Genomic DNA, 24132 nt, shown 5'->3' on the forward strand with positions numbered 1-24132 from the left:
AGATGCTGGGCTTCAGCCTTAAACCCAGCACTGGCCACAACTCTTGTGGGTGAACAGTACTGGCATTGCAGGGAGTTGGACTTGATGACCCTCGGGGTCCCTTCCAACTCTACAGCTCTATGATCCTATAATCCCCATTTGTGCATCTTGGAAGAGGGAAGAATGAATGGTCATTAGCTCAAGGTGTCATGCAGCAAAGAATCTAAAACTGGGTAGCATTACGGTCAAATTTTTCTGAGGTGATCAGGAAGAAGGAAGCTAGCGAGTGAAAAGGGCACTGCTGAGACAAGGTAGAGCTCTTAGCTCATTGGTTTGGCCTAGTCAGGTCTATCTTGGGGTGGAGCCATGCTGGAGCTTCAAGAGCTTATTAATGACTCTTTTTCATTCCACTCATCATTTCGAGTGATGTCCCACAAACAGCAACAGCATGCAGGTGAAAAGGTTCCTGGTTGACTTCTGCCAGTCTCAGGCACAGTTTTTTGGCATGGTAACTGTCTCTTTCTTTAAAAATAATTTTTTATTTTCTTCTGCGTCTTCATGTGAACCACGCATGTAACAGAGCGACTATCAGCTTGTGAAAGTCCTTTCCAATTGCTCAGGTTTTAAAAGCTGTGTTGAGTTAGAAATGGAATGATATACTAAATATGTAGACGCCTTGATTTAGCTAAATGGCAAGTCAGTCAGCAAATTTTAAATATGCGAGTCTCTTCGAGATGACCTGGAATGTAAACAAAATACATGATCCCTTTCTTTTTAAAAAAAGTAACATCAATATGGGTGGGAGTAATTAATCCAGTATTGTTATGCCACAAGTTCCTTTGGCTTCTTCTGTTAGATTTTCCAGAATATTCTCTTCCTGTAGAGTATGTATGCTATGATAACCCATAAAGATGTAGCAGTTAGGTTCTGAGCCAAGTGTTCACTATGGGATTGTGTATCCTGCATCTTCCACTTAAAAGGAAAGTAGTTTTCAAATATTTCATGCCCAACGTAGACGAGAATGGAGTTCATACCTTTAAAAGAGACCAAGAATGCCATCAGAAAAATTGCATGTTACAGTCTTCTGCTCTTGACACCATGTTTTAGTGACAAACAAGGCTGAAAAAAGGTTTTTATCAGTGTTCTATGCTACACACTGCAGGTTCTGTGTTTCACCTCATTTATCTTTACTCCACTGCCACCACTGAGTCTCACAGCCCAATTGGATGAAATGTTTTCCATTTGGCATTCAAACACCTGCCTGTCTCTCCCCAATATCCTGACGTTTTTATCTTGCGAAGCAGGGGAGGAGGAGACTTCCAACAGGATTCGCATTAGGGTTTCATGAGACCCACATTCTTATCCTTTCCCTAATTTTTCTGGGTCAAACCAGACAGTTGTATGAACAATCTCCCACCATTATTTTTTTTTAAGCCAAGCAAACTTAAAAGCAGTATCGGAAACTGACGGAGAGTAGAAGAGTAGCAGGTTTCTGCTCAAAATCACACATACTTCATCTGCTTTCTCACCCTGCAGAGGATCAATATGGCTCTGTCCCCACCCCACCCCCCTTGCTTAGAGAAGCTGACTAGGGAAGATGATTTTGAGTGAATGAATGATTGGAACAGAGGCTTAAGCAGACTTTCCTACTAATGCGTATCGTTTAGATTGGTCTTCATCCCAGGGACTTACTCTGTGCTTCTTGGTCTTGCCACATGAACTTCTGCTTCCACCACATGTCTGAAAAGGGATGCTTCGCTGATTTGAGGGAAATGAGCCAGTTGCTTAGCAACTGCTAGGCCTACTTCCTGCTAGAGGCAGTGGTGAATGTGTTCAGTGACTGATAGGTGCAACCAACAAACCACTACATATTGAAGGGGGGGGCAACCATGGCAACTGCCCAATCTGAAATACTAAATCTGGGTAGAAAACTGATTTCACAGACTCCCAAAATTAATTCAGAATTATTTAGAAACTAAGCAAGGATTTTAGATGGAATAAATCGGAATCCTCGCTGTTTTAAAAAGAAACCCAACAAGATATTCATTCTTTCCCCTTCCATTTCTGTATTTACTTAGTTCAAATAAGAACAATTTCCTTTAAAGCACGCTTACCTGGATAGAAAAAGGGAGCACCTGACCACACCTTCTTCACATCTACAAGATAGTACACTAACAGCAGAAGCACAAAGGCAAAACAGCTCAGTGTTGTCACATATGAAATGGACCTGCAGGGATTTCAAAACAGCCATTCAGGAAATGTCTAGCAAATGCTACCATACAGTAATGAAGCGACCTTTTATTCTACTCACCATAAATTCTTGTTGACAGGAACAAAGCCTTGGTCTTTTGTGCCTTTGGTCAATACAACAGAAATAACACCCTGGAAAAACAGGTAATTTGCGGTGAGAAAGGAATTTTGTGGAATTGCCATGGAATGTTTCATCTGTGGATGGAAGATGGTATCCTTGAGGAGCTGCTCCTCAAATTCATGTCAAGGGCAAAGCCATGCAACTGAGTGAAATGCTTTGGTCCCTTTTCGCCCTGTTCTCAAGATGTAGCAAAGACCTCTAAAAAACACACAGTGAGCATCTTTTGGTTTATTAACTAAAAAAAGAATCCTGACTAAAAACAGCCAAAGTAATCTTAACGGAGAAGGATGAAAGAAAGCACATCATCCCAGACTCAGAACTATTCTGTACTGAAATTGCTACCCTTCATTTTAATAATGACTTAAAACACATGAACAAAAGGGCAGTATTCCAGGTGTAGTTGCACCATAAATCTGTACAAAGGATAGTTTTATTTTTCAATCCCTTTCCTAATGCTCCCTAGCATATATTGCTTTTTTCACAGCTATGACATGCTGCGTCAGTATTTTTACAGAGCTATCCACTTAGCTGGACCCTGCAGCTAAGACTCTATCAAGTGTATATGCGAGTTTAGGAATTTTTGCTCCAATTGTGCATCATTCTACACTTACTTACATTGAACCATATTTGTCATTTTGTTGCACATTCAGTTTAGAGAGATTCATTTGGAATTTTCACAATTTATTATTGTTTTATCTATCATGAGTAAATTGGTGCTACCAGCAAACGTGGTCACCCTAACTGCTTACCTCTAACTCCAGGTCATTTGTGAGCATGTTAAAGAGCACCATTCTCAAAACGGATCCCTTTCTTACTCCCCTCCACTGGGGGAAACATCCATATATTCCTGCTGTTTAACCAACTACTGATATGTAAACCATTGTCCAACACAGATTTAGGTGCCTTTAGGCCTTAACTCTGTACTGAATTGTAGGTGTTGAATTTTTATTATGCAGCAATAAAAAATGAGGTTCGATGGGTTTTGAAACAGGTATTCACAGAGAAAGATACTCAACAGAGGATTATTCTGAACTAAATTCTTCAGAAGAAAAAAAAGCTTTAAAAGGATTGGGAGGGAAACACTTTAAATTCAATTAATTCGGTATTTGTGACTTGAATTGTATTAATATAGCATTTGAGACTTACCATGACTATACTCCACACACAGAAACGGAGCATTATTTGTCTGTGCTGGTTTTTGTAGAACATGAGAATTTTTCCTGCCTTAAAAGTAAAAAAAATAATAATGTTGGAAACATGAACATTGGCCTTGCCTAGAATGGTTTTAATAGGGAAAGGGACTAACTAACTGAAACTGGTTTGTGTGTGTGTGACAAGAGCACCACAGCCAAAATCTAAAGTAGAACTCATTAATTCTGCAGATTTTCCAAGATATTGACGCAAACATTCTCCCAATGCTGCTTCAAAATATCAATGCAAAATCTCCAATCCCCCTTCGTGTTTCTTCGCCCTCTTTGATATGGATTCTTTCTCTTTCTATCCTGAGACAGTTGTCCATGGTACTGAACACTGCAGCATAGCTGCAATGCCAAGATAATGTTGTGGAGAGATGTTCTGAGATAACCATTCATATGCCCCACAAGTTTATAGGTTTGGGCTGCTATGCTCTCTAGAGAAGGAACTTCTTCACTACAACACCTGTGTTTTACAGTAATATGCCATACAGCTTTTTTGCCTAAATGGGACAATAAGGTATCCTACCTGAAGTCCAAAAAATGCCATGACAACAGAATTGATTGTTCCCAAAATTCCTTCAGGGTCAAAGGCTACTGTAGTCAGGTAAAGAACCTATAAAAGAAGAAGTGCAAACTATGAAAGGCTGGCAGAATTTCTGCGAGGTCTTTTATAACATGGTCCAAACTCTCTAAACAAAGTGGTGGTATCCCTGCTTCAAAGTGAGTACCTGGGGTCTACTGGAGTCCTTCCCCACCATCTGAACTAAGCAGTGATAGATCAGAGAAATTTGAATTATTTTTAGTTTTTATTATGTTACAACTGGAACAAACATAAAAGAAAAAGCAACACATACAAAGCTATTGGTTAATATAATTTAGTTTTGCTTGGCAAGTAAAAGGTGTGTAAAATTGCACAGAAATAATTAAAAATGATTGTCAAGTACTTGCAGTTAGTTAATAATAATAATAATAATAATAATAATTTATACCCTGCCCATCTGGCTGGGTTTCCCCAGCCACTCTGGGTGGCTTCCAACAGAATATTAAAATAAAATAATCTATTAAACATTAAAAGCTTCCCTAAACAGGGCTGCCTTCAGATGTCTTCTAAAAGTCTGGTGGTTGTTTTTCTCTTTGACATCTGGTAGGAGGGCATTCCACAGGGCGGGTGCCACTACCAAGAAGGCCCTCAGCACTGGACCTCAGTGTCCAGGCAGAACGATGGGGGTGGAGACGCTCCTTCAGGTATACTGGACCGAGGCCATTTAGTTAGTTAGTTAGTTAGTTAGTTTATGCATTACCTGACATTTTCAGAAGGAAAAAATAAAATTCTTTGGTTTTCCCTAAACAGTTTATGTGCTTCTTCATCAAACACAAACTTGCCAAGCTATATGTTGTTCAATCACAAAATTATAGCACATTTGAATTCCTCACATCCAAAAACATTTTTTTTTAAGTTGCCTCACTGAAGAAATTTGCAAAAATTAAGTTTGACGCCCTAAAATGACATGCCCAATTCATCCAGTTCCTTGCCTTGCTTGTTCCAAACAAGCTAAGCAAATTTGGTTTCCAAACACAGTATAAAGGCTCCCTGCATTAGGTTCCTCATTTCTTAATTTAGACGTTTTTCAGACTGGCATGCCAAATATCCTGATCTAAGCACACTTCCTGCTGAAATCTGTAACTTAAGCATATTTCCTGCTGAAGATTGATTTGCTTCAGTTCTGTTTTTCTCTTCTTGTCTGCGTATGATGAGAGTTCATAACTGCTCTTAGCTATGGTTAGTCTGATAATTCTATGTCCCATATTTTATGTCTCTTGATTTTCCTTAAAATGAATCAGAATATGATTTATCAGCTATATGTGTGTATGTGGAAATGTGCATGTTACTCTAGTCTTACAAGTCTGCTTAAGCTAGAGTCTCCTTTTTTGTCTTATCTTTTCCACATACTATTCTGGTATTTATTCTCCCCAGTTCCAATTTGGGTTTAGCACTGGAATCACTGTTCAGTGTTCAGAAATGTTGTCTGCTTGCATATTACTTCTGTCCCCAAATCCCTCTGTGAGATTAGGGGAAAGTCTGGGGCCCGTGCGCTTACTCTCTGCACTTTGAAATTAACAACAGCACTGAGAACCCACCCCCGCCCCTTACTTATCTCATTCACGGAAATTCAGAGAGGAAATAGCAACTGAAGTGGGTTCACTGGAGTTGCTGATATGGTTGCAATATTGCTGCAATGATAGCAACAACCCATTGAACAGTACAGGTGAAACTCGAAAAATCAGAGTATCGTGGAAAAGTCCATTTATGTAAGCAATTGTTTTCATTAGCTACTGGAGTTTAATATATGAGATAGACTCATGACATGCAAAGCGAGATATGTCAAGCCTTTGCTTGTTATAATTGTGATGATTATGGCGCACAGCTGATGAAAACCCCAAATTAACAATTTCAACTTTGGGGTTTTCATCAGCTGTATGCCATAATCATCACAATTATAACAAATAAAGGCTTGACATATCTCGCTTTGCATGTCATGAGTCTATCTCATATATTAGTTTCACCTTTTAAGTTGAATTACTGAAAGAAACGAACCTTTCCACGATATTCTAATTTTTCGAGTTTCACCTGTATTTCCTTGGCTATGAAGCCTCACTTGTCTATCCTTGGCTATTGAGCATCACTGCAGTAAAGAATTGGGCCGCATAAACTACCTTAGTGAGATTTGCTCCTGGTCCTTGCCTAACTTTTTGGCATGAGTGTAATTTGACTAATCCTGGAATGTGTGGCTATAAAGCCACAATTAAAGTACAGAGTGCTGCTTTCGTTTGAGCAACAATTTATAGAACGTGATTCCATATTTGAATGGAGTCGAGAGTGAAGCTTATCTCCTCAGCTGATGTTGGGTGTGTGTTTTCATAATACTGCATTCCTGTAAATTATAAATCCAACATTTGTTCCAAGTAAAGCAGCGTTAAAGAGCTGGTAGCTGTATTAAAGAGCTGTTGGCAAGGGACGTGGCCTAGTGTTCAGCTCCGAAGAACTGAAAAAATACACACCGCATTTTGCCATGTAACTTTGTTCTTAAGAATAACCAGATGATAAAAAAATTAAGCAGGCCACTGCTAATCTATTCATTTCGGAGATGGCTGGTGGGTGCACGAGAAGCTTCAACCACTTACGTTAGAAGATGGGTGTTGGTAGATGTGTTTTTCTCCTAGAAGCAATTGATCAATATAAGCAGCTGCTCCTCCAGTACAGTTGGGGTACATTCCAAAATTTCCAATGCCTCCAGGGCCAAGGTAACCTCTAGAAGGGGGAAAAGCATGTGAGGCACATGGTCGGAAGTGGCCTGAGATGAGTTATGGGGGGGAAAGACAATTATCTCCTTTTGTTCAGCACTCTGGGGAAATCTAGTGTGGCTGGAAATCAGCATCATGAGTTGTCAGGTTATCAGAGTGGCAAGGCATCTGCTGGGACCCCCCACCTGGAAAACAGCCCACCCCCCACCTTGGCTGCTATTCTCACTTTGCATGGAGCACCCAAAAATGTCACAGGCAGCATGACATTCTGCTGGTTGCTGGCTCCAGGATTTGTGGGTCCTTGGGAAAGGCACCGAGGGCACAAATCCTGGAGCCAGCAACCACAAATGTTGATTATCCACCAAACTTCAGCATTTCCGCACAGAGGTCCTGACAGAAGAGCAGCGACCATAAAGTGACTGCCACAGGTAGTACAGGTGAAACTCGAAAAATTAGAATATCGTGGAAAGGTTCATTTCTTTCAGTAATTCAACTTAAAAGGTGAATATATGAGATAGACTCATGAGATGCAAAGCGAGATATGTCAAGCCTTTATTTGTTATAATTGTGATGATTATGGTGTGCAGCTGATGAGAACCCCAACTTAACAATTTCAACTTTGGGATTTTCATCAGCTGTACTCCATAATCATCACAATTATAACAAACAAAGGCTTGACATATCTCGCTTTGCATCTCATGAGTCTATCTCATATATTAAACTCCAGTAGCTAATGAAAACAATTGCTTACATAAATGGACTTTTCCACGATATTCTAATTTTTTGAGTTTCACCTGTAGATGAAGATTGGAAGAATTGGAGATGAGCAGAATTGAGCTGTGGGCACTATTCACCCCACCCCCATACCAGGAAATTCCCCCACATAAGCCCTGCTGAAATCAGCAGAGGCTGCCCTAGGCCATATTAATTTCAAACAGGCCTGCAGATGAAAATGTCATAGCAAGTTCTGCCTCCGAGTCGAATGGGGGCGGGGGGAGGAAGGAAGGTGTCATTTGGATTTCCAAATGTCAGACACCAAAGTGTGGGTGGCCTGGAGTGCTAATGAAACCAGTTCTCTAGATATCTGGAAAATACCACACTGAGAAAAGCAAACGAAGTGAAAAAAAGATCTAAGCTTTGACTGACGTTGGACACCCAGGTACGTTTAGCAGGAAGGTGAGGCACAGCCAGACTACTTCAAGCGTCATCATGAAAAGCCACTGGGGCCAATATGGAAGAATATCTTGGAGAGCAGAGTATGGAGCTTCCTGTTGAAAAATAGAAGAAAAAGAAAATTTTTATTGAGTAACCCAATAGATGACATGCCTTCAAGAACAAGCACCACCACTAATCACAACTGCTCAGCTATCTAAAAGCATCCTGGTTTGTTTTCTCCTATGCCTTTGTTAAGTGCCCCCCCCCAAAAAAAACATTTTCTACAGGTTCTAATTTCATTATATGATATTCTATTTTACGTATTGGATCTGGGCTTTAAACAGGTGGATTACCACCTCATAATGTCAGCAAAAGGCTTTGTTTTTCTTGGTTGGCAGTACTGATTAGAGTATAGCTTCTTTTATGTTTTATTTAATTTATGGGGAGAGAAATACAACAATAAAAAGGGGACACTGCAAAAAGAACAAGTTACTAAATGCCCTTCCACCTTTATGGGACCACAAATTGTGTCTGAGCGGTGAATGAAGGTGCAGCGTATTTCTGCTATTGCTGAAAGACCATTTCCTTCTATGTGCCACGTCCTCTTATGGCTGCTGTTTTACATAGGTAGCATTATATTTCATTGGGTACTGTATTTAGGGTTTAGTATCATCTTGCTGCTTCTTATTTTATGCTCCTACGAACCTTATCTTCTATTTACTGTCCAGGGCTTCATGTAACTTTTTAACAGCACTCATTAAGAAGAATGTATGCACAGCAAGGGTTCTACTTCTGGAGCCATTTCAGCTTTCCTCAGTTAGACTACGATTGCGCTGCCGCAGGCAAATGGTGACCAAAGCAGCCTTCTGTTCACTCCCCATGTTCAGATCCAGCTGTTGGGCCATTCACTTACCAGAGCACTGTTCTCAGGCACAGGTGTGGCAAAGAGGAGCTCAAGCACAGCAACCACAAGGTATGTGCAGCCTAGTCTCTGAAGCACACCTGGAATTCGGAGGTTGCCCCAGGACACTGCAGAAGGCATAAAAAGCAATGTAAAAGTAAGCCCTGCATTATTAGAGAGCTAATTGATGCAAATCTGGATCTGATGCGAAGACAATACATGCTGTTGCAGATGGTAGTTTCATATTAAGATATTTCAGCTGCTTATTTTAATCGGCGCCTTAATTGTGCTCAGAATATTCATTGCAGAAGTAACTGGGACTGAGTCTAATCCTATGATAACCTCTGGACAACCCAGTTCTGTACTGCCTTATGCTACCAAGCTGCACAGTCTGGGGTTGCTCTCAGCCACACAGCACTCTGGAAAACGCATTCCTTCTAAGGGGCTTCTCTGCCATTTAGCCTGTAACGTCATGCAGTTGTGAGGACTGCTATATGTTAAGCCAAGTTTTTCAGTACTGTATTCTACTATTATAAAGTCTGAAATTCTATTCACTGAATAAAAAGACAAAGGGCCTCACTCTCTTGTTTCTGCAATCCTTTAGGTCTGAGGGCCCCTGGTCTTCAGCGCTGCCTTTCAGAGAGTCAGACTAGAAAATTATCCTTTGAACTGTGGGGGCATGAGAAGGCCTCATCTCTTCTGGGACCATTTTATCCCATCTAATATAAGGGGGGGGGGTTAGCATTACAACTCTAATGGGATTTGCCACTGAGGGTAAGGGGGAAGCAAGCAACCCAAGAGGAAGCTGTGTAAAAGTGGAGTGGCACATTCTGTAGCCAGCATGAAAGGAAACAAATCTCTCAACACTTACATGGCCCAAGGCAGTAATTTGGGTTCACAACTATGACCCCTAATAAAAACAAGACGATGCTTCTCCACAGGACTTTTCCCAGCAGCTGCCATTTGGAACGTCCCCTTCTCAACATGGAACTCAGCGACAGCGAAATGGAGGTGCCCATGATGAACACAAACCTAGACAGGCAAGAGGAAGAGGGGGGGAAATCATCCCTGCTCAAGGCAGATCTAAAAAACATATGCAGGGGATTTGGGGAGCCCTTCACTAACAGATGTGGTGAAGGCGATGGTGGGACAGGAATCCACAAATACTGAAAAGATAACTACAGACACCCACCCTCATTCCTCTGCTGACATGGGCCTGGGCTTCTGTCCTCGTGTTTCCCCCAAGAGCCCTTCATATGTCATAGAACAGCTATTTCTAGCCATTGTTGGACTACAGCACCCATCACCTCTGAGCATAGGCCATGCTGAATGGGGGTAGTGTTGGGAGTTGTAGTCCAGGAACACCTGAGGACCTACAGTTGGGGAAGACTGTCATAGAGGACACTGGAAAGCTCGGTGTCTTATTTTGTGGGGTAGGGGGGGTATGACTGGGGAAGGCAGAAGCACTAAAAATATATTCAAGGTGTGGGCAGTCTTTAAAACAGGATTTTGAATGTCATATAACATGAGCCCACTTTCACCTACTCATGCATTGCCTATTGGCATACATATCAAACAGCAAACTGAATTCTGTTGGATATATGGTAGCTCCCACTTTTCAGGCAGGCAGGCTGTCTGTCTTCTGTACTCCAGTTCTAAGTTTGTTTTTTACTTTTTAAAAAGCCCAAACCAAATCTGTTTTTATTAACGTTGAGAAACTGGGAAAGGCGATCGGTGTTCACAATGTCATGTGTTCTGCCAATTGGTGCTGTGCCTTCTGTAAAAAGGCAAAATTAGTATCCCCAAATTTTAAGAACAAAACAGCCACATCACTCCAAGCATACACCCTCAAACATGAGAACTCAGTCTCTTCATGGTAACTGTTTCCAAGGGATATATATTGAATTTACACACAAGCACAACATGTAAAGTGAAAATCAGTACAGTGGTGCCCCGCAAGACGAAAATAATTCGTTCTACGAATTTTTTCGTATTGTGGTTTTTCCGTCTAGCGAAGCGGCAATGACAGCCGCGCTCCGCTAAACGGAAAAAAAAGACGAAAATTTTTCGTCTTGCGAAGCAGCCCCATAGACTTTTTCGTCTTGCGGGGTAGCTTCCGCTAGACGAATGCCGTTCGTCTAGCAAGTTTTTCGTCTAGCGAGGCATTCATCTAGCGGGGCACCACTGTATATAGGTGTATAGCAGGAATCTCTCTGTCTTTTCAGGATCTCAAAACTGATTTGTAAACTTAAACATCAGCTAATTCATTTTTGGACACCCTATTTCAGGAAGATTTAAGATTTCGTGCTGCTATTTGTGCTTTTTTACTTTAAAATTACAAGAGTGAGATAAACTACAGTCATTCTAAAAAAACAATTGTGATGATTGAACCTGCTGAGAATCCAGGACAAAACAAGTTTGATCCAACTGACATACAGTAAAAGAAAACCCCATATGGGTCTCTTCTGAATAAACTTTCCTGAATTCTGTGAAGTCATAATAGCAATCAGGATGAATTACCATGGAAAGACAAGGTCTGCTACGGTTAGTCCTATAAAGAGAAAATGGGAAATTAATTAAACTTCTTAATAAAGGGTCAACTAGTAGTTAGTCTCTAGGTAGAAACCAAATGTTTAGACCTAAAACATATTAATAACTTTCTTCCCTTGCTAAAATATGTGCAACTGAGAGTTTAACTAAATGTTACAAGCAAAATGTGTGTAACCAAGCTCAAACAACACTTTTCTTCTTTTTAGGAAAAGCCAATAGAGGAAGAGGGACTTTGTAGTGGAGAAGTAGTATGGGCAGGCGAGCCTTAACTAATTCCAACCTTTTATTCTCTGCTCCAATTCACACGCACACACCACACTGCTTTTCTTCCCGCAGGGCTCTGAATGTGTGCTTTCCTTCCAAGGGTAGGATAAAAACACTTCAAGAAGAGCACTTTAGAGCAAATAAGTGATCAGGGGCATAGCAAGGGTGGGCGTGGAGGGGGTGACAAATTATCAAGGAACAATTACTGCCCTAATAGGGTGGTTCATAAAAACTTTTTTTTAAAAAAAAAAAATATGCCTGCTCCAAAGGTCTTATCTTACTATACTAGGGATTATATAGCTATATATGAAATTTCATGCATATCGGTTAATATCTTGACCCTCCTCCCCCAAAATAGCTGTTTATTTGGTTGTTTTCCTATGTCGTGAAGGCTGAAATTTCAGTTCAGTGGAGCACTTACTGTTCCCAACCCTAACCCTGTGGAAAGCCATCTAATTAGACTTTAATTTGATTTTGAGATGTTTTTAGGAGGTAATTTAATTATTGTTTGATTTTATACCAATGTTATGTATCTGATGTTAGCCACCCTGAGCCCGACTTCGGCCGGGGAGGGTGGGATATAAACAAAAGTTTATTATTATTATTACTTGTTATTATTCCTTTGTAAGAAAATATGAATTAACGTAAAACCATTTTTGCAGGGGGGGGGGAATCAATGGGGGGGGGTGAAAAGAAAATTTTCACACCTGGTACCACCTGACCTTCCTACGCCTCTGTAAGTGATAGATAGGTAAAGACTTACCGGTAAATATCCCCTCACCCTCCCACTGTTTTTCCACTACAAATTGCCCCCTCCTGAAGAAGCTTTTCCTGAAAGGGGGGGTTGTTGGGGTTCAACTATGTGCATTTACATGCCATCTATAGTTAGGCCTCAGCAAGTGTGGCCTAGAGTGGGCTATGTTACCTGCACACTCGGCTTCTCTTGGTATTTGGTCCCAGAAAGCAGATCAGGCATGTTTGGCTCTCTCTACCCATTTCTATCCATTCTTAAGGAAATCAGCCCTGAGTGCTCATTGGAAGGACAGATCCTGAAGCTGAGGCTCCAATATTTTGGCCACCTCATGAGAAGAGAAGACTGGTGTTGGGAAAGATTGAGGGCACAAGGAGAGGGGGATGACAGAGGACGAGATGGTTGGACAGTGTCCTCGAAGCTACCAACATGAATTTGACGAAACTGCGGGAGGCAGTGGAAGACAGGAGTGCCTGCCGTGCTCTGGTCCATGGGGTCACGAAGAGTCGGACACGACTAAACAACAACACCCATTTCTATGAATGAAGTGAAAGTCAAGAACAACATTTACCATTCCAGCTCTGATGCTTGAAGAACCAGTACTTTCCTCCACCATAATTCACAAAGACCATAATTATAAGGGCCAACCTACAAAGGGGAAAGCAAAGGAAGATTATATACAGCACAGATTTCACCATTCAAATGGTTAACTATCGCTATCTGAGAAGAAAATTTCTAAATTATTATATATTTATTCAGTGCTTTTTTGTAAAAAAAAATGTTTAGGGGTACTCTAATTTTGACTCAGGAAAACCACCATTTTATAGTTCAAATCGGGGAAAATAAATACAGCAAACGGACAAAAGTACAAAGATTCACAAAATGTTTATGGGTATGCGTCCCCCCAGAAAACCCCCACTGTATTTATTTAATCCTACAAGGTGTGATTCAGAGGCTTCCCTTTATGTAACCTTATCTCCTTGTGAGAGGAGGCAAGAATCTAGTCCAACCCCCTGTAATGGAGGAATTTATCACCCAGCGTGGGGCTCAAACCCACAACCCTGAGATTAAGAGTCTCACATGCTTCCAGATGAACTATGTAGTTTGTTAAGAGAAGGCTACCTTGTTTCATTACTTCTACAGTGGTTGGTTTGCAGGTGATTGTAACTGACTTTAAGTTCTGAGACTCTAAATAAATCTATCACGGTTTATTGGTCCCAGGTCTGTTACAAATGGGAGGGTAGAACAAATCTGCATACAGAAGGCAGAAAGTGACAGTTCTTACCAAATGTTCTTCTCCATCTGTCAAGAGAATGTTATAATGCAGAGTTTGTATTTCCCATTTTATCCCAGCATTTCCCTGGGCTTGCTATGTTTTGGGGACTGCCCACAGTTAAGGAAAGAGAATGAACCAAGAGATCATGCCTTCTTTCACGTGCTGGAGCTGAGAGGAACTGGGGAGAGGCGGCATGTAATCTGTGGCTGGGTTGAATCTCTTAAGAAACAGGCAGTGTTCTGTTTGTACGGTTTCCTGATCATTATCTATTGCTGGATTTTTCATGGCATCTAGCACAAATGGATTCTCCTCTCTATGAGCCCTACTGCCACAGAAAACAGCTAAGAGCATTAACTCTGAAAGCAACTGGTTTTAATTTCCCAAAGCACATTACAGAAACGTCTTTGAAGTTTTCTGGTATGAAATCCTTCAGAACTTAAATTTACCCTCTAAACGTGTCCAGGGAACGAAGCCTCTGCAGGGAGGAAGCGGAACTCCATAACCCGGCCGGCAAATCGCCACCAGCAGAATCTGCTCTGCTTGGGGATCCAAGCTCCTTGAATAGAAAGGAAACAAGGAAAAATTAGCAATGAGGTGGATGGTCTCGAATAAAGCCCAAGCCATTTAGAACAGGTTTATAGGCATCTATTTATTGATTGTCTTTTGTGAGAGTTCCTCTTTAGCGTTACCAAATTCCAAAATATGAGACATGGGTCCAGTGCCATTCCAAAAGTGCAGCTTCTCTCTCGTCATGCTACTGCCGTGGTGACAGGAACCACACCTACAAAAGTATTTTCCTACACAACAGGGCCATGCCCTCCACTGAATCCACTAATCCTATGATTATTCTCATTGGGCTGGCTATTGATCGGATGTTGGGTGTTACCCTGCTTCCTGTATAAAGGAAAAAAAACACACCAAAGGAAGGTAAAACCATTCCTTACACCCCAAAAAATAGCCTCTCAGTGAAATACCCTCCCCTATCAAAGCTATAACAAAATTAATGTCACATTAGTGATTTTTAGCCAGCATAGTTTCAGGCTTCAATCCTATATATACATTTACCAGGCGAAAAACCCCTTAAAAGCAATCAGTACTCTTTTTCAGCCAAGAGACCTGATTCATACACATGTACAATCATTTGATGTCTGACTTAACTGCATTGCCACCCTGAAAAAGGATTGCATTTAAGGTCACGCTGGGTGATGGCTGATCCGTGATAGTGGTTTCTGGGATGGAAGTGGCAACTTTGGAGCTGCACTCATCAAGTAATCAACAGACGTGTGTGAACATGCTTTAACGCAGTCAATTTACAAGGCAAAAAACTGAATTATTAATTAAGTTTCCATGACCTATGTGCATAGCTGTCAACTTTTCCCTTTTTTTAAGGGAAATTCCCTTATTCTGAATAGGATTCCTCGCAAGAAAAGGGAAAGGTTCACAGCTATGCCTATGTGTGTACCCCCTAACTTCACAGCAAATTATTGACAGTGTTGTTTTTTTTAAATGGACAATTTGTATTATTCCAAGAACTTACTGAATTAATTAGTCGATCAGTTTCTGTAGGGTTCATCTTCTTGTAAAGCCAGTTTCTGACTGGTTCAATGCTGTGAATTAAGCAGTAAAGAAAGTTCCCCATTTATTCTTCACTAGGAACACCTTCTGAAGAAGTGTGCATGCACACGAAATCTTATACCAAGAACAAACTTAGTTGGTCTCTAAGGTGCTACTGGAAGGAATTTTTCTTTTCTTTTTTACTACGGCAGACCAACACGGCTACCTACCTGTAATAGGAACACCTTCAGTGATTGATCTAGCTAGCTAGCAACTTAAAGCATTTGATCACCTGTCCTTTACTTTGCTAGGAAAATCTGAAGGAAGTTTACAGTGACGACTAAAACGGTAAAACACAACAAATTATGCAAGACAGAAACAGTCTAAAAGTATCAGTGGTATTAGCAAGCTTAAGAGGAAAATAAAAGTAAAGAAATAAAAATGCAAATGTCTCATTAACAAAAAGGTTTTCACCAGACACTAAAAGGGAAAAGTCAGTGCTCTCTGGGAAAAGATGGGCCCCTCCCACCAAAAATGTCCTTTTCCCTGCAACCCACCCTCAAAGCAGAAGGTGGGGAGATATATAGAAAAATATATGCATATAACCTCTGTGTTTGGGCAAGTTCATGTAGGGTTAGGAAGTAATTGGGTCTTAAGTGATACAGGGGTCTAAATGTTAAATTCAGAGCTTTGAACTGTGCTCTGAAGTGGACTAGCAGTCAGCAAAGTTATTTAAGCACTTGTGACATTTGTTCCGTTTGACTAGTCCCCGTCTATTGCGAACCACTGTGTTCTAGACAAACTGAACCTCCTAAGAAGCCTTCAAAGACACCCCCCATGTATCACATATTGCTATAGTCTAATCTGGAGGTTACCAGAGCACCAGCAACAGTGATCAGATTATTTCTGGGCAAGAGGTGTCAAAGCTAGTGCACCACCTCAGCTAGTAGAATGTTGACACCAACTGGGTGTCACCAACTTACTGGCGACACCTCACTCCAAATAACCCCACTTGTACATTTCACATAGACTCCCCCTGCTCCCCAAAAGAAAGCACTGTGGAATACCAGCGCTCAAGTGCTTTGGGGTAAAGCAACTGTCTTCCAGAACCAGTTTCTGGCAACATCCCTGCATCTAGAGAGAAACAGAGCTACTGGATTACAGTGCCCTTCCTCCCTGTTCTGGAATGTCAGTCCAAAAGGATACGGGGATCAATGATGCGTACTCTTTGGAGGGAGCAATGTGATCTCTGTAACACCAGAGAGGACCCTTTAATTGTGTAGGGCAGTCATCTTACTCTCCAAAGTGGAATCCCTGGATCCCAGTTGCTGGGATCCCTGGCACCCAGGACACTTAAGTAACAGTGTCCCAGCAAGTGATGAAGAGGGAGGCCTGGACACCTCAAGAAAGGTCTTGCGGTGAGTGCTGCCACCAGGCAAGTAATATAAAATGAGTGGTGGGAAAGCTGCACATAGACAGTCAATCAATGGCAGCACAACACTGTTCAAATAAGGCTTGGAATAAACAGATATTCTGGTCTTTATTTTTCAGGGAAATTTGATTGTTCATTATATATTTTGCACTTGCGAACCAGGTTCTCAGCTAATGCTCTTTGAGACAGACCTGAGGACCGCTCCACAAGCCACATTCCCAGACTGCATAAATGAACTGTTCTCAATTAGCCAGCAAGAGAAACATTCAGAAGGAAGTAACAGGAATATATTATTAAGACATTTCACTTACTTCACACAAACCTGTCCCAATGCCAGAATAGAGAAGAATCCCATGTAGATGAGAAACGCAAAAAAAATCGCTATACAAAGGAAAATAGTAGGCTTTAATTACTCCAAATTGCAAAGTAGAATCCTGGGCCAGAATCCCTCATATCTGCAGGAAACTAAAATAAAAATAAAGAATGGAAATCCGTACACCACCACCACCCCCAGCCCACTTTTTATTGGAACATTTGCTAACATCTTGAGACAGTAAACAAAACGTAATAAAAACACAGAGGAGGAAAAATGTGATATGCTTAAGCATAGAAGCATTTCCAGCTAGATTCTTTTTCACACTGACTAGCTCTCTGTGGTGATCCAGTATTACAGCTACCCCTCCTTTCAGGATGTTTTCTGCAATAAACAGCTCACAGGAACAAGAACAGGGGCTGGAATATCTGCTCAGGAAAGCAACAACTGGGCAAACGATCCTGATTAGAGATTGCGGGGGAGCGTGGCGGGGCAGGGGGGGGGGCTTGTTAGTCAGGCTGTAATGAATTAACTGAATTGAAAAAATATGCATACAAACAGGGGCATTGATAGCAGATGAGCCCTAGTTTTTTAATGCAGGGTCCTGGATTGGCCACTTAATGATTTTTCTGCCTCGTAGCAATTTTAATGTGCTGTGCGGTTTTTAATTGTGTTTTTGCAGACATGCCATGGACTACCTGAATGAAGCTACTGTCTGCGGACCAAGGTTCTGGAACCCCCGATCTACACTGACTGGCAGGGGCTCTCCAGTGTTTCAGACAGTAGACGTTCCCTGCCCTACCTGGAGATGCCAGGGACTGAACCATTTAAACCAGATGCTCCACCACAGTGCTAAGGCCCTTTCCTTAACCTTAATTTGCCCAGGGGTATCCATACATATAAATTAGCATATGCAATTTTTATTTTTACTGGGTTTTGATACTTGGGATCAAATAAAAATTTTAAAAGCCATAAACATATAAAGCAACATACGGAGGTAGCTGTTGGAAGGACTTTGATTGACAGTTATATTGCATGAAATCTTCGGGATGCTGCCATGGAGACTCCCAACCACTAGGGAATAGTTTCCAAATTCTCCAAAATGATAATGTAACCTGCAAACAGCAAAGGGGAAATATCCTGGAAGTTACTTTTAAATTAAAACTACCTCTGAAATCACACTGACACAATGCAGTATGTATGATACCTTCGAAGAGCCAGACTTAAATAATTACATGTTAGCATGTCCTAAAAGCTGACCCACTGTTTTCTGGTGTGCTAACACTCTGCTATAGGTAGCTGTGTAATGACTTGATCACGCACACCCCCACACCCTGGTGCCAGCTGAACCAATGATCACAAGTTGTGTAGAAACAGTGCTTTAAATAGGCATGCTGTGCTTCCCACCCCATAGCCTGCAGAACACACAAAACAAACAGTTTAGAACCTGTGCCCATTTAACTGACAGCAGCGTAGAGTCTTAGAGGATCTGCTAAAACTTTTGGGTTTAGTTCTGTTTTCTGCTTACCTCTCTTCACTTTCCTGATATTATGCAACTCTTCTCCTCTACAGTCTCGTCTATCTATGCTCCCATCTAAGTTCTTCAGCACTAGGCTGATTTTCTACTTCTTTTTCTCTCATTATGAATTCAGATTGTCTCTCCTAGTTCTGCTGCTTCAGCTACTGCAGAATTACATAAACTCTGCAATAATTGAAGAAGTGTGAAGTATCTGAAGAAGTGTGCATACACAAAAGCTCATACCAAGAACAAACTTAGTTAGTCTCTAAGGTGCTACGGGAAGGATTTTTTTTTAAAAAAAATTATTTTGTTCTGCAATAATGGTTACTGATGGAACTATGCTTAAAGGTAAAGGTAAAGGTACCCCTGACCATTAGGTCCATTCGTGTCCGACTCTGGGGTTACGGCGCTCATCTCGCTTTACTGGCAGAGGGAGCTGGCATACAGCTTCCGGGTCATGTGGCCAGCATGACTAAGCCGCTTCTGGTGAACCAGAGCAGTGCACGGAAACACTGTTTACCTTCCCACCAGAGCGGTACCTATTTATCTACTTGCACTCTGACGTGCTTTCAAACTGCTAGGTTGGCAGGAGCAGGGACTGAGAAACAGGAGCTCACCCCGTTGCAGGGATACAAACCGCTGATCTTCTGATTGGTAAGCCCTAGGCTCAGTGGTTTGGACCACAGCGTTTAGACCACAGGTTTAGACCACAACTCTCCAATAATGGTTACTGATGGAACTATGCTTACATTACAATATATTACTGGACTTTCATTAAAGCCTGTAATTTCACTAAATAAATAACCACAGCAAAGTCACGAGGACATTGCAGATGCTGGCAACTGTGAACTATTTCAAGGAACAGTACACTAAAATAAGGCTCTGACCTGCAAATTTCTTTGTTGTCTTTAGTGTTCCTGACCAGCAGGGTGACCGCATGCTGAGAATCCACAGCAGCAGCGCTAACACTATGCTCTTCAGGTGTTTTGTTGATGGGGACAGAAATTAGTTCCTGAGGCAAGCACTGGAAAATAAGGGAAAATGAACAAAAATAAGATATAGAAGTGACCAAAACTAGACACAATAAAAATACTATCTTTGAAATACAGTGGTACCTTGGGTTAAGAACGTAATTTGTTCTGGAGGTCTGTTCTTAACCTGAAACACCACTTTAGCTAATGGGATCTCCTGCTGCCGCTGCACCGCCAGAGCACGATTTCTGTTCTTATCCTGAAGATAAGTTCTTAACCTGAAGCATTATTTCTGGGTTAGCGGAGTATGTAACCTGAAGCGTATGTAACCTGAGGTACCACTGTATAACATAAATAGAAGGGTCTAAAGAAAAGTAGTGGTTTGTTCTGAAAAAAAGAAATGATTATCAGACAAAATTGTACAATGGTATCTTAAAATAAAAGATACTACATGATCTGTTTCCCGTGTTAAGGGTTATACTAGCTGAAATAAAATGTGCATTAGCACCACTGGTTTGTTTGCACATTATCTTGGGATTAGAGTCTGGGACTAATTTTCTCCATTGAAAATATATCAGCATTCACACAGGCTCAGTTCAGACATGGATCATGGTTTACAAAGTTTAACTGTGGTTTGTCACAACCTCTAAATCAACAAACCATGGTTTTACCCATTGCTCTACCTACAGCACATTAGCAGGCCACAGACACAGGAGTGGACAGAAAATTAAACCATTTCAGTTCTCAGTGTCAATTTCCGGAGTAAGCACCCTCTCTTGCTACTCTAGCCTATAACCATGTTTGCCCAGTTTTTATTTTGCAGGTGAGGAAAAATTCTGGAAACTACCCATACTTCCATGGTCTTAACTTCTGAGCCAAGACTAGGCTTCTGTGTGGCTATAATGAGCCAACTACAGTCATACCTTGGATTACAGCCGCTTCAGGTTGCGTGTTTTTGGGTTGCGCACTGTGCCAAACCCGGAAGTACCGGAACAGGTCACTTCCGGGTTTGGCGCTCACGCATGCGCAGAAACGCCGAATTGCAACCAGTGCGTGCGCAGATGCGGCGCTGTGGGTTACGGACAATGAGGGTTGCAAATGCGCCTCCCGCACAGATCGCGTTCGCAACCCGAGCATCCACTGTATAGGCAACAATGCCAAAATCTGGCTTCTGTGTGTTTCTTCCCTTTACCATGAAGATATTTTGTTAAATTGTACATGACAGGGATGCTTTTCCACACCCCTGAGTCCTGGAGGGCCTCTCTTACATTTCATGGTCCTAAGTCCCAGTCCTCCTTTCCCAGGGGAGAAATGTCAGATTCTGGAAAATAATGACGTATTAAACTATACTGCATCGTTGCTTTCTAACTGCGAAAGTTTTAGGGCGGCATTCAATAACTCCCACCTACCCATCAATGAGTATGAATTACCTGGTAGCAATAATCGGAGATCCAGGAGATGGTTAAGTTCTCACCAAGCAACTCATTATGAATTTGTAGCAAAGCCTGGTCAATTTTCAGATCCCAGGGTTGTCTTCTGGATGTGTCTGTGAGAGATAAAGCATGGAGAGAAAGCTTCAACGTTTAGCCAGTGTTGCTGATGAGCTGGGAATTCTGCAAAGGCAGATCCTTTCCAGATTACATACTCTGAGGCATCATATAAACCACAAACATCTTTGCAAATGGGCTCAGAGGCAGTGATGGAAGCCAAGTCACCTCCAAGCCCAAGAGGATGTCAGCACATGAAGGTGCAGTACCAGGCTGTGGCCAGACACCATGGTGCCTGGCTTAGTCCTCAGAAGTAATGGGCTACTCAAGCACAGCAGCTTCCTCACAAGTAGACCCAAATCCTTGGTTAGCTCATATGTCCAACAGCTGTGCCTAGGAGGGGGGCTTATAAGGCTGCTGCACATAAGCATTCAGTCATTGCAGAGATACTGGAACAATTTCTTTACTCCAGCTCCGTCTATGTCTTGTTTCTTTGTTGTGAACATCCCTGGAGTGAGTGTGATATTGGACTGCTACTGGCTTTTGCCTTTCTCGCTGACACCCCCAAACATGGCTGTGGGTCATGACTTGCCTTTGTTCTGGGAATCGATGTATTTGCCAAACATCAAAAGACAGGTAAAAATGCTGATCGTAGACGACTATAATGGCTAATATTTAGAAATGACAAACTCAAAAAATCATGTTCCAAAAATATATTTTTACATCAACAATCAAACACAATGCCAGGGACTGTGACTACAACCTAATGAATGCAAAACATATTTGACCACTGAGCTATGTCATGTCCTCTGACCTGGGGACCTCTAAGCACAGGCTAATGTTTTTAAAAGAGAAACTAATGTCCAAGTGGCCCTGATCCCTTGTTGCCTTCTGCTGTTTGGCGAAGATTTTTCTGTTCAAGCACACTTTTGTCTTGCTGGGTAAATACCTTTATACAATGAATTTGGCTGAGCCTGTTTCTATTTTATATTTGTTATAAAGCCTATGCCACTTTTAATGGCCGTAAGCTTCCTTGAAAAAAAAATGCATCTGCGCAAGGATGGGGTGTAGCATTTTGAATAAATAAAGTAAGTGTGAAAAATGCTTTTCCATTGAGAAACCTGTCTAGCTAGACACTTGTGGGGATGGTCCCTGGCAGAAACCTTAGGATTTGTTTGTTTTAAACCATGTCACTGAAGTGCAATAGCCTCTAAGCAGTTTACAGAGATAAAAAAATCACTGTAAAACCAAACTTCAATTAGAATGCCTGCAGGAATAAAAATGTGTTCAGTATGTGCCAGAAGTTCAGAAATGAACTAAGCGTGCAACGAAATTGAATGCCATCCCATAAAAACAAGACAAAAAACAAAAAAACACATTTACAGCCACACATACACATATATACACACCAATCACAACTCCCCAAGGTCATATTATCTGGTTACAGCATTTATAGCTCTGGGGTAGAAACTATTTTTTAATCTATTTGTTCTTGCTTTAATTGTTCTATATCTCTTGCCCGAAGGCAGTGCAGCCAGTGCAGACTTTTGGAAACTGGAGTTATGTGCTAGCAATAGTATGTTCCTATTAACAGTCTAGCTGAAGCCTCTACATAGAGCGCATTGCAATAATCAAGCCTTGAGGTCACCCATGCATGGCTCACTGGGTCTAGAAGACCATAACTGTTCAAGACATAGCAGCCATAGCTGGTAGAAGGCACTCCTAGCCACCGAGGCCACCAGAGGTTTTCAGAGACAGAGACGAATCCAGGAGGAGCACCCCTAAACTCTGTACCTGTTCTTTCAGAGGGTGTGCAACTCCATCCAGAACAGGCAACTGCCCCCAAACTCCTAATGGCTGCACCCAGAGGCTTTTTAAACCAGCATTGGGGAGGAAATTTTACCTTGTGGTACACTGCAGCCCAAAGTCCATGGAGTTGAAACAGTCTCCCGTTGCTACTTTCCAGACATGACCTTCTTGGTAGGAGCGGAAGCACTGTGAAAGAGTGTCCCTAATACTCATCCCACAGTGGATACCACGGTCTGTGACATTAATGATACAGGTCACCCCCAAGGCTGATTTAGTCCCTGAACCGTGCCCAAATCCAGATTGTGAAATGGATCCAGGCATTTCGTATAACCCAGGAACTCTTCGACCGCCCTCTCCACCACCTTGCCCAATAAAGGGTGGAAATTATCATTTTTTAAAACATCTGTCAGGCTGATGAGCCAATCTAGGGAGACATTGCAAAACTTTTTGAAATCCAAGTGGTGTGGGAATATTGGATGGGGAAATGGGTTAAATATGATTGATATTTAAAGCTTCACACATACACACACCCCGGTATTTTATTTGGTTGGGATATTGTTCTGGGTCTTGGGCTGGCGTTTCGTTTGTGGCATGTGTGTGTGTGTGGTTGTTGTTGTTGCCACCACTGATACAGTATTAATTTTTGGTATCTTTATTTTTCGCTCTTCCTGTGATTCAACCACCATGCCCAGGACCATGTACCACCACCCCTGAGCTCCCAGGAGGGGGGAAAGTGGCATATAAATGTAATTTCAAAACCTACGAGCAGCGCCAACCACCTACCTCTCCCCCTGAGAGCAAAGCGGGGCAGGCGGAACGCTTTTCAATGGCGCCACCCCGCTTTCCTTTCCGACCCCCCCAAAAAATGCCTGGAAAGAGCCTGCGACTCCGTGCCTTTAATTTTAGCATTATTAAACTAACTTTGCATAACCGCCACGGCAATTAAAAAACAACAACACCACGAGATGGAAACATGCATAATAAAAACCGGGGGGCGCTTACCGTGGTGGGGCGTGTGGTGGGGCTGCGCCAAGCCCAGCATGAGCAACGCCAAGAGCGGCCCGCCGAGGGTGCAGGCCCGCTGGCCCCATCCGCCCGGCCTCAGCGATGCCATCCCTGCCGCTGTCGAAGCCGCCCGCTCGGCCGCCGACGAGGGACGGGCCCCGTGCCGGCCGCCCTCCTGGAGGAGGAGGAGGAGCAGGAGAGGCGGAGGCTTCCCGGTCCCTCCTCCTCCTCTTCCCCTCAGGAAAACGGCAAAGGCCGCCGCTGCCGCCGGTTGGCCACCGCCTCAGCCCCACTGT

The 24132-nt window shown here is 42.2% G+C and overlaps 1 protein-coding gene across 1 annotated transcript; it reads right to left on the bottom strand.

The window, feature by feature from the left end:
- Positions 1 to 513: 513 nt before the first annotated feature.
- On the bottom strand, positions 514 to 23997 carry HGSNAT (heparan-alpha-glucosaminide N-acetyltransferase). The gene is made up of 18 exons (XM_033169727.1): positions 23834 to 23997; positions 20966 to 21081; positions 19452 to 19588; positions 18039 to 18160; positions 17044 to 17113; positions 15284 to 15353; positions 14193 to 14302; positions 13042 to 13118; positions 11426 to 11456; positions 9777 to 9937; positions 8918 to 9033; positions 7996 to 8117; positions 6730 to 6856; positions 4073 to 4159; positions 3497 to 3574; positions 2291 to 2361; positions 2094 to 2206; positions 514 to 1013 (listed from the first exon to the last, which is right to left on the bottom strand). Exons 1-18 carry the CDS (start codon positions 23943 to 23945, stop codon positions 832 to 834), a joined length of 1902 nt encoding a protein of 633 aa, XP_033025618.1. The 5' UTR covers positions 23946 to 23997; the 3' UTR covers positions 514 to 831.
- Between the last annotated feature and the right edge of the window lie 135 nt (positions 23998 to 24132).

Source organism: Lacerta agilis, chromosome 14 (genome assembly GCF_009819535.1).
Source record: "Lacerta agilis isolate rLacAgi1 chromosome 14, rLacAgi1.pri, whole genome shotgun sequence".
Taxonomy (NCBI): Eukaryota; Metazoa; Chordata; class Lepidosauria; order Squamata; family Lacertidae; genus Lacerta; species Lacerta agilis.

Bases quoted from the DNA above. Each gene is read 5' to 3' on its own strand.
- HGSNAT (XM_033169727.1), bottom strand. From the start codon at position 23,945: ATGGCATCGCTGAGGCCGGGCGGATGGGGCCAGCGGGCCTGCACCCTC. The intron at 11,457-13,041 runs GTAAATGTTGTT...TTCTCTTTATAG, and splicing joins CAAGCATCAGAGCTGGAATG to GACTAACCGTAGCAGACCTT. The intron at 8,118-8,917 runs GTAAGTGAATGG...ATTTTTCAACAG, and splicing joins TGCCTGAGAACAGTGCTCTG to GAAGCTCCATACTCTGCTCT.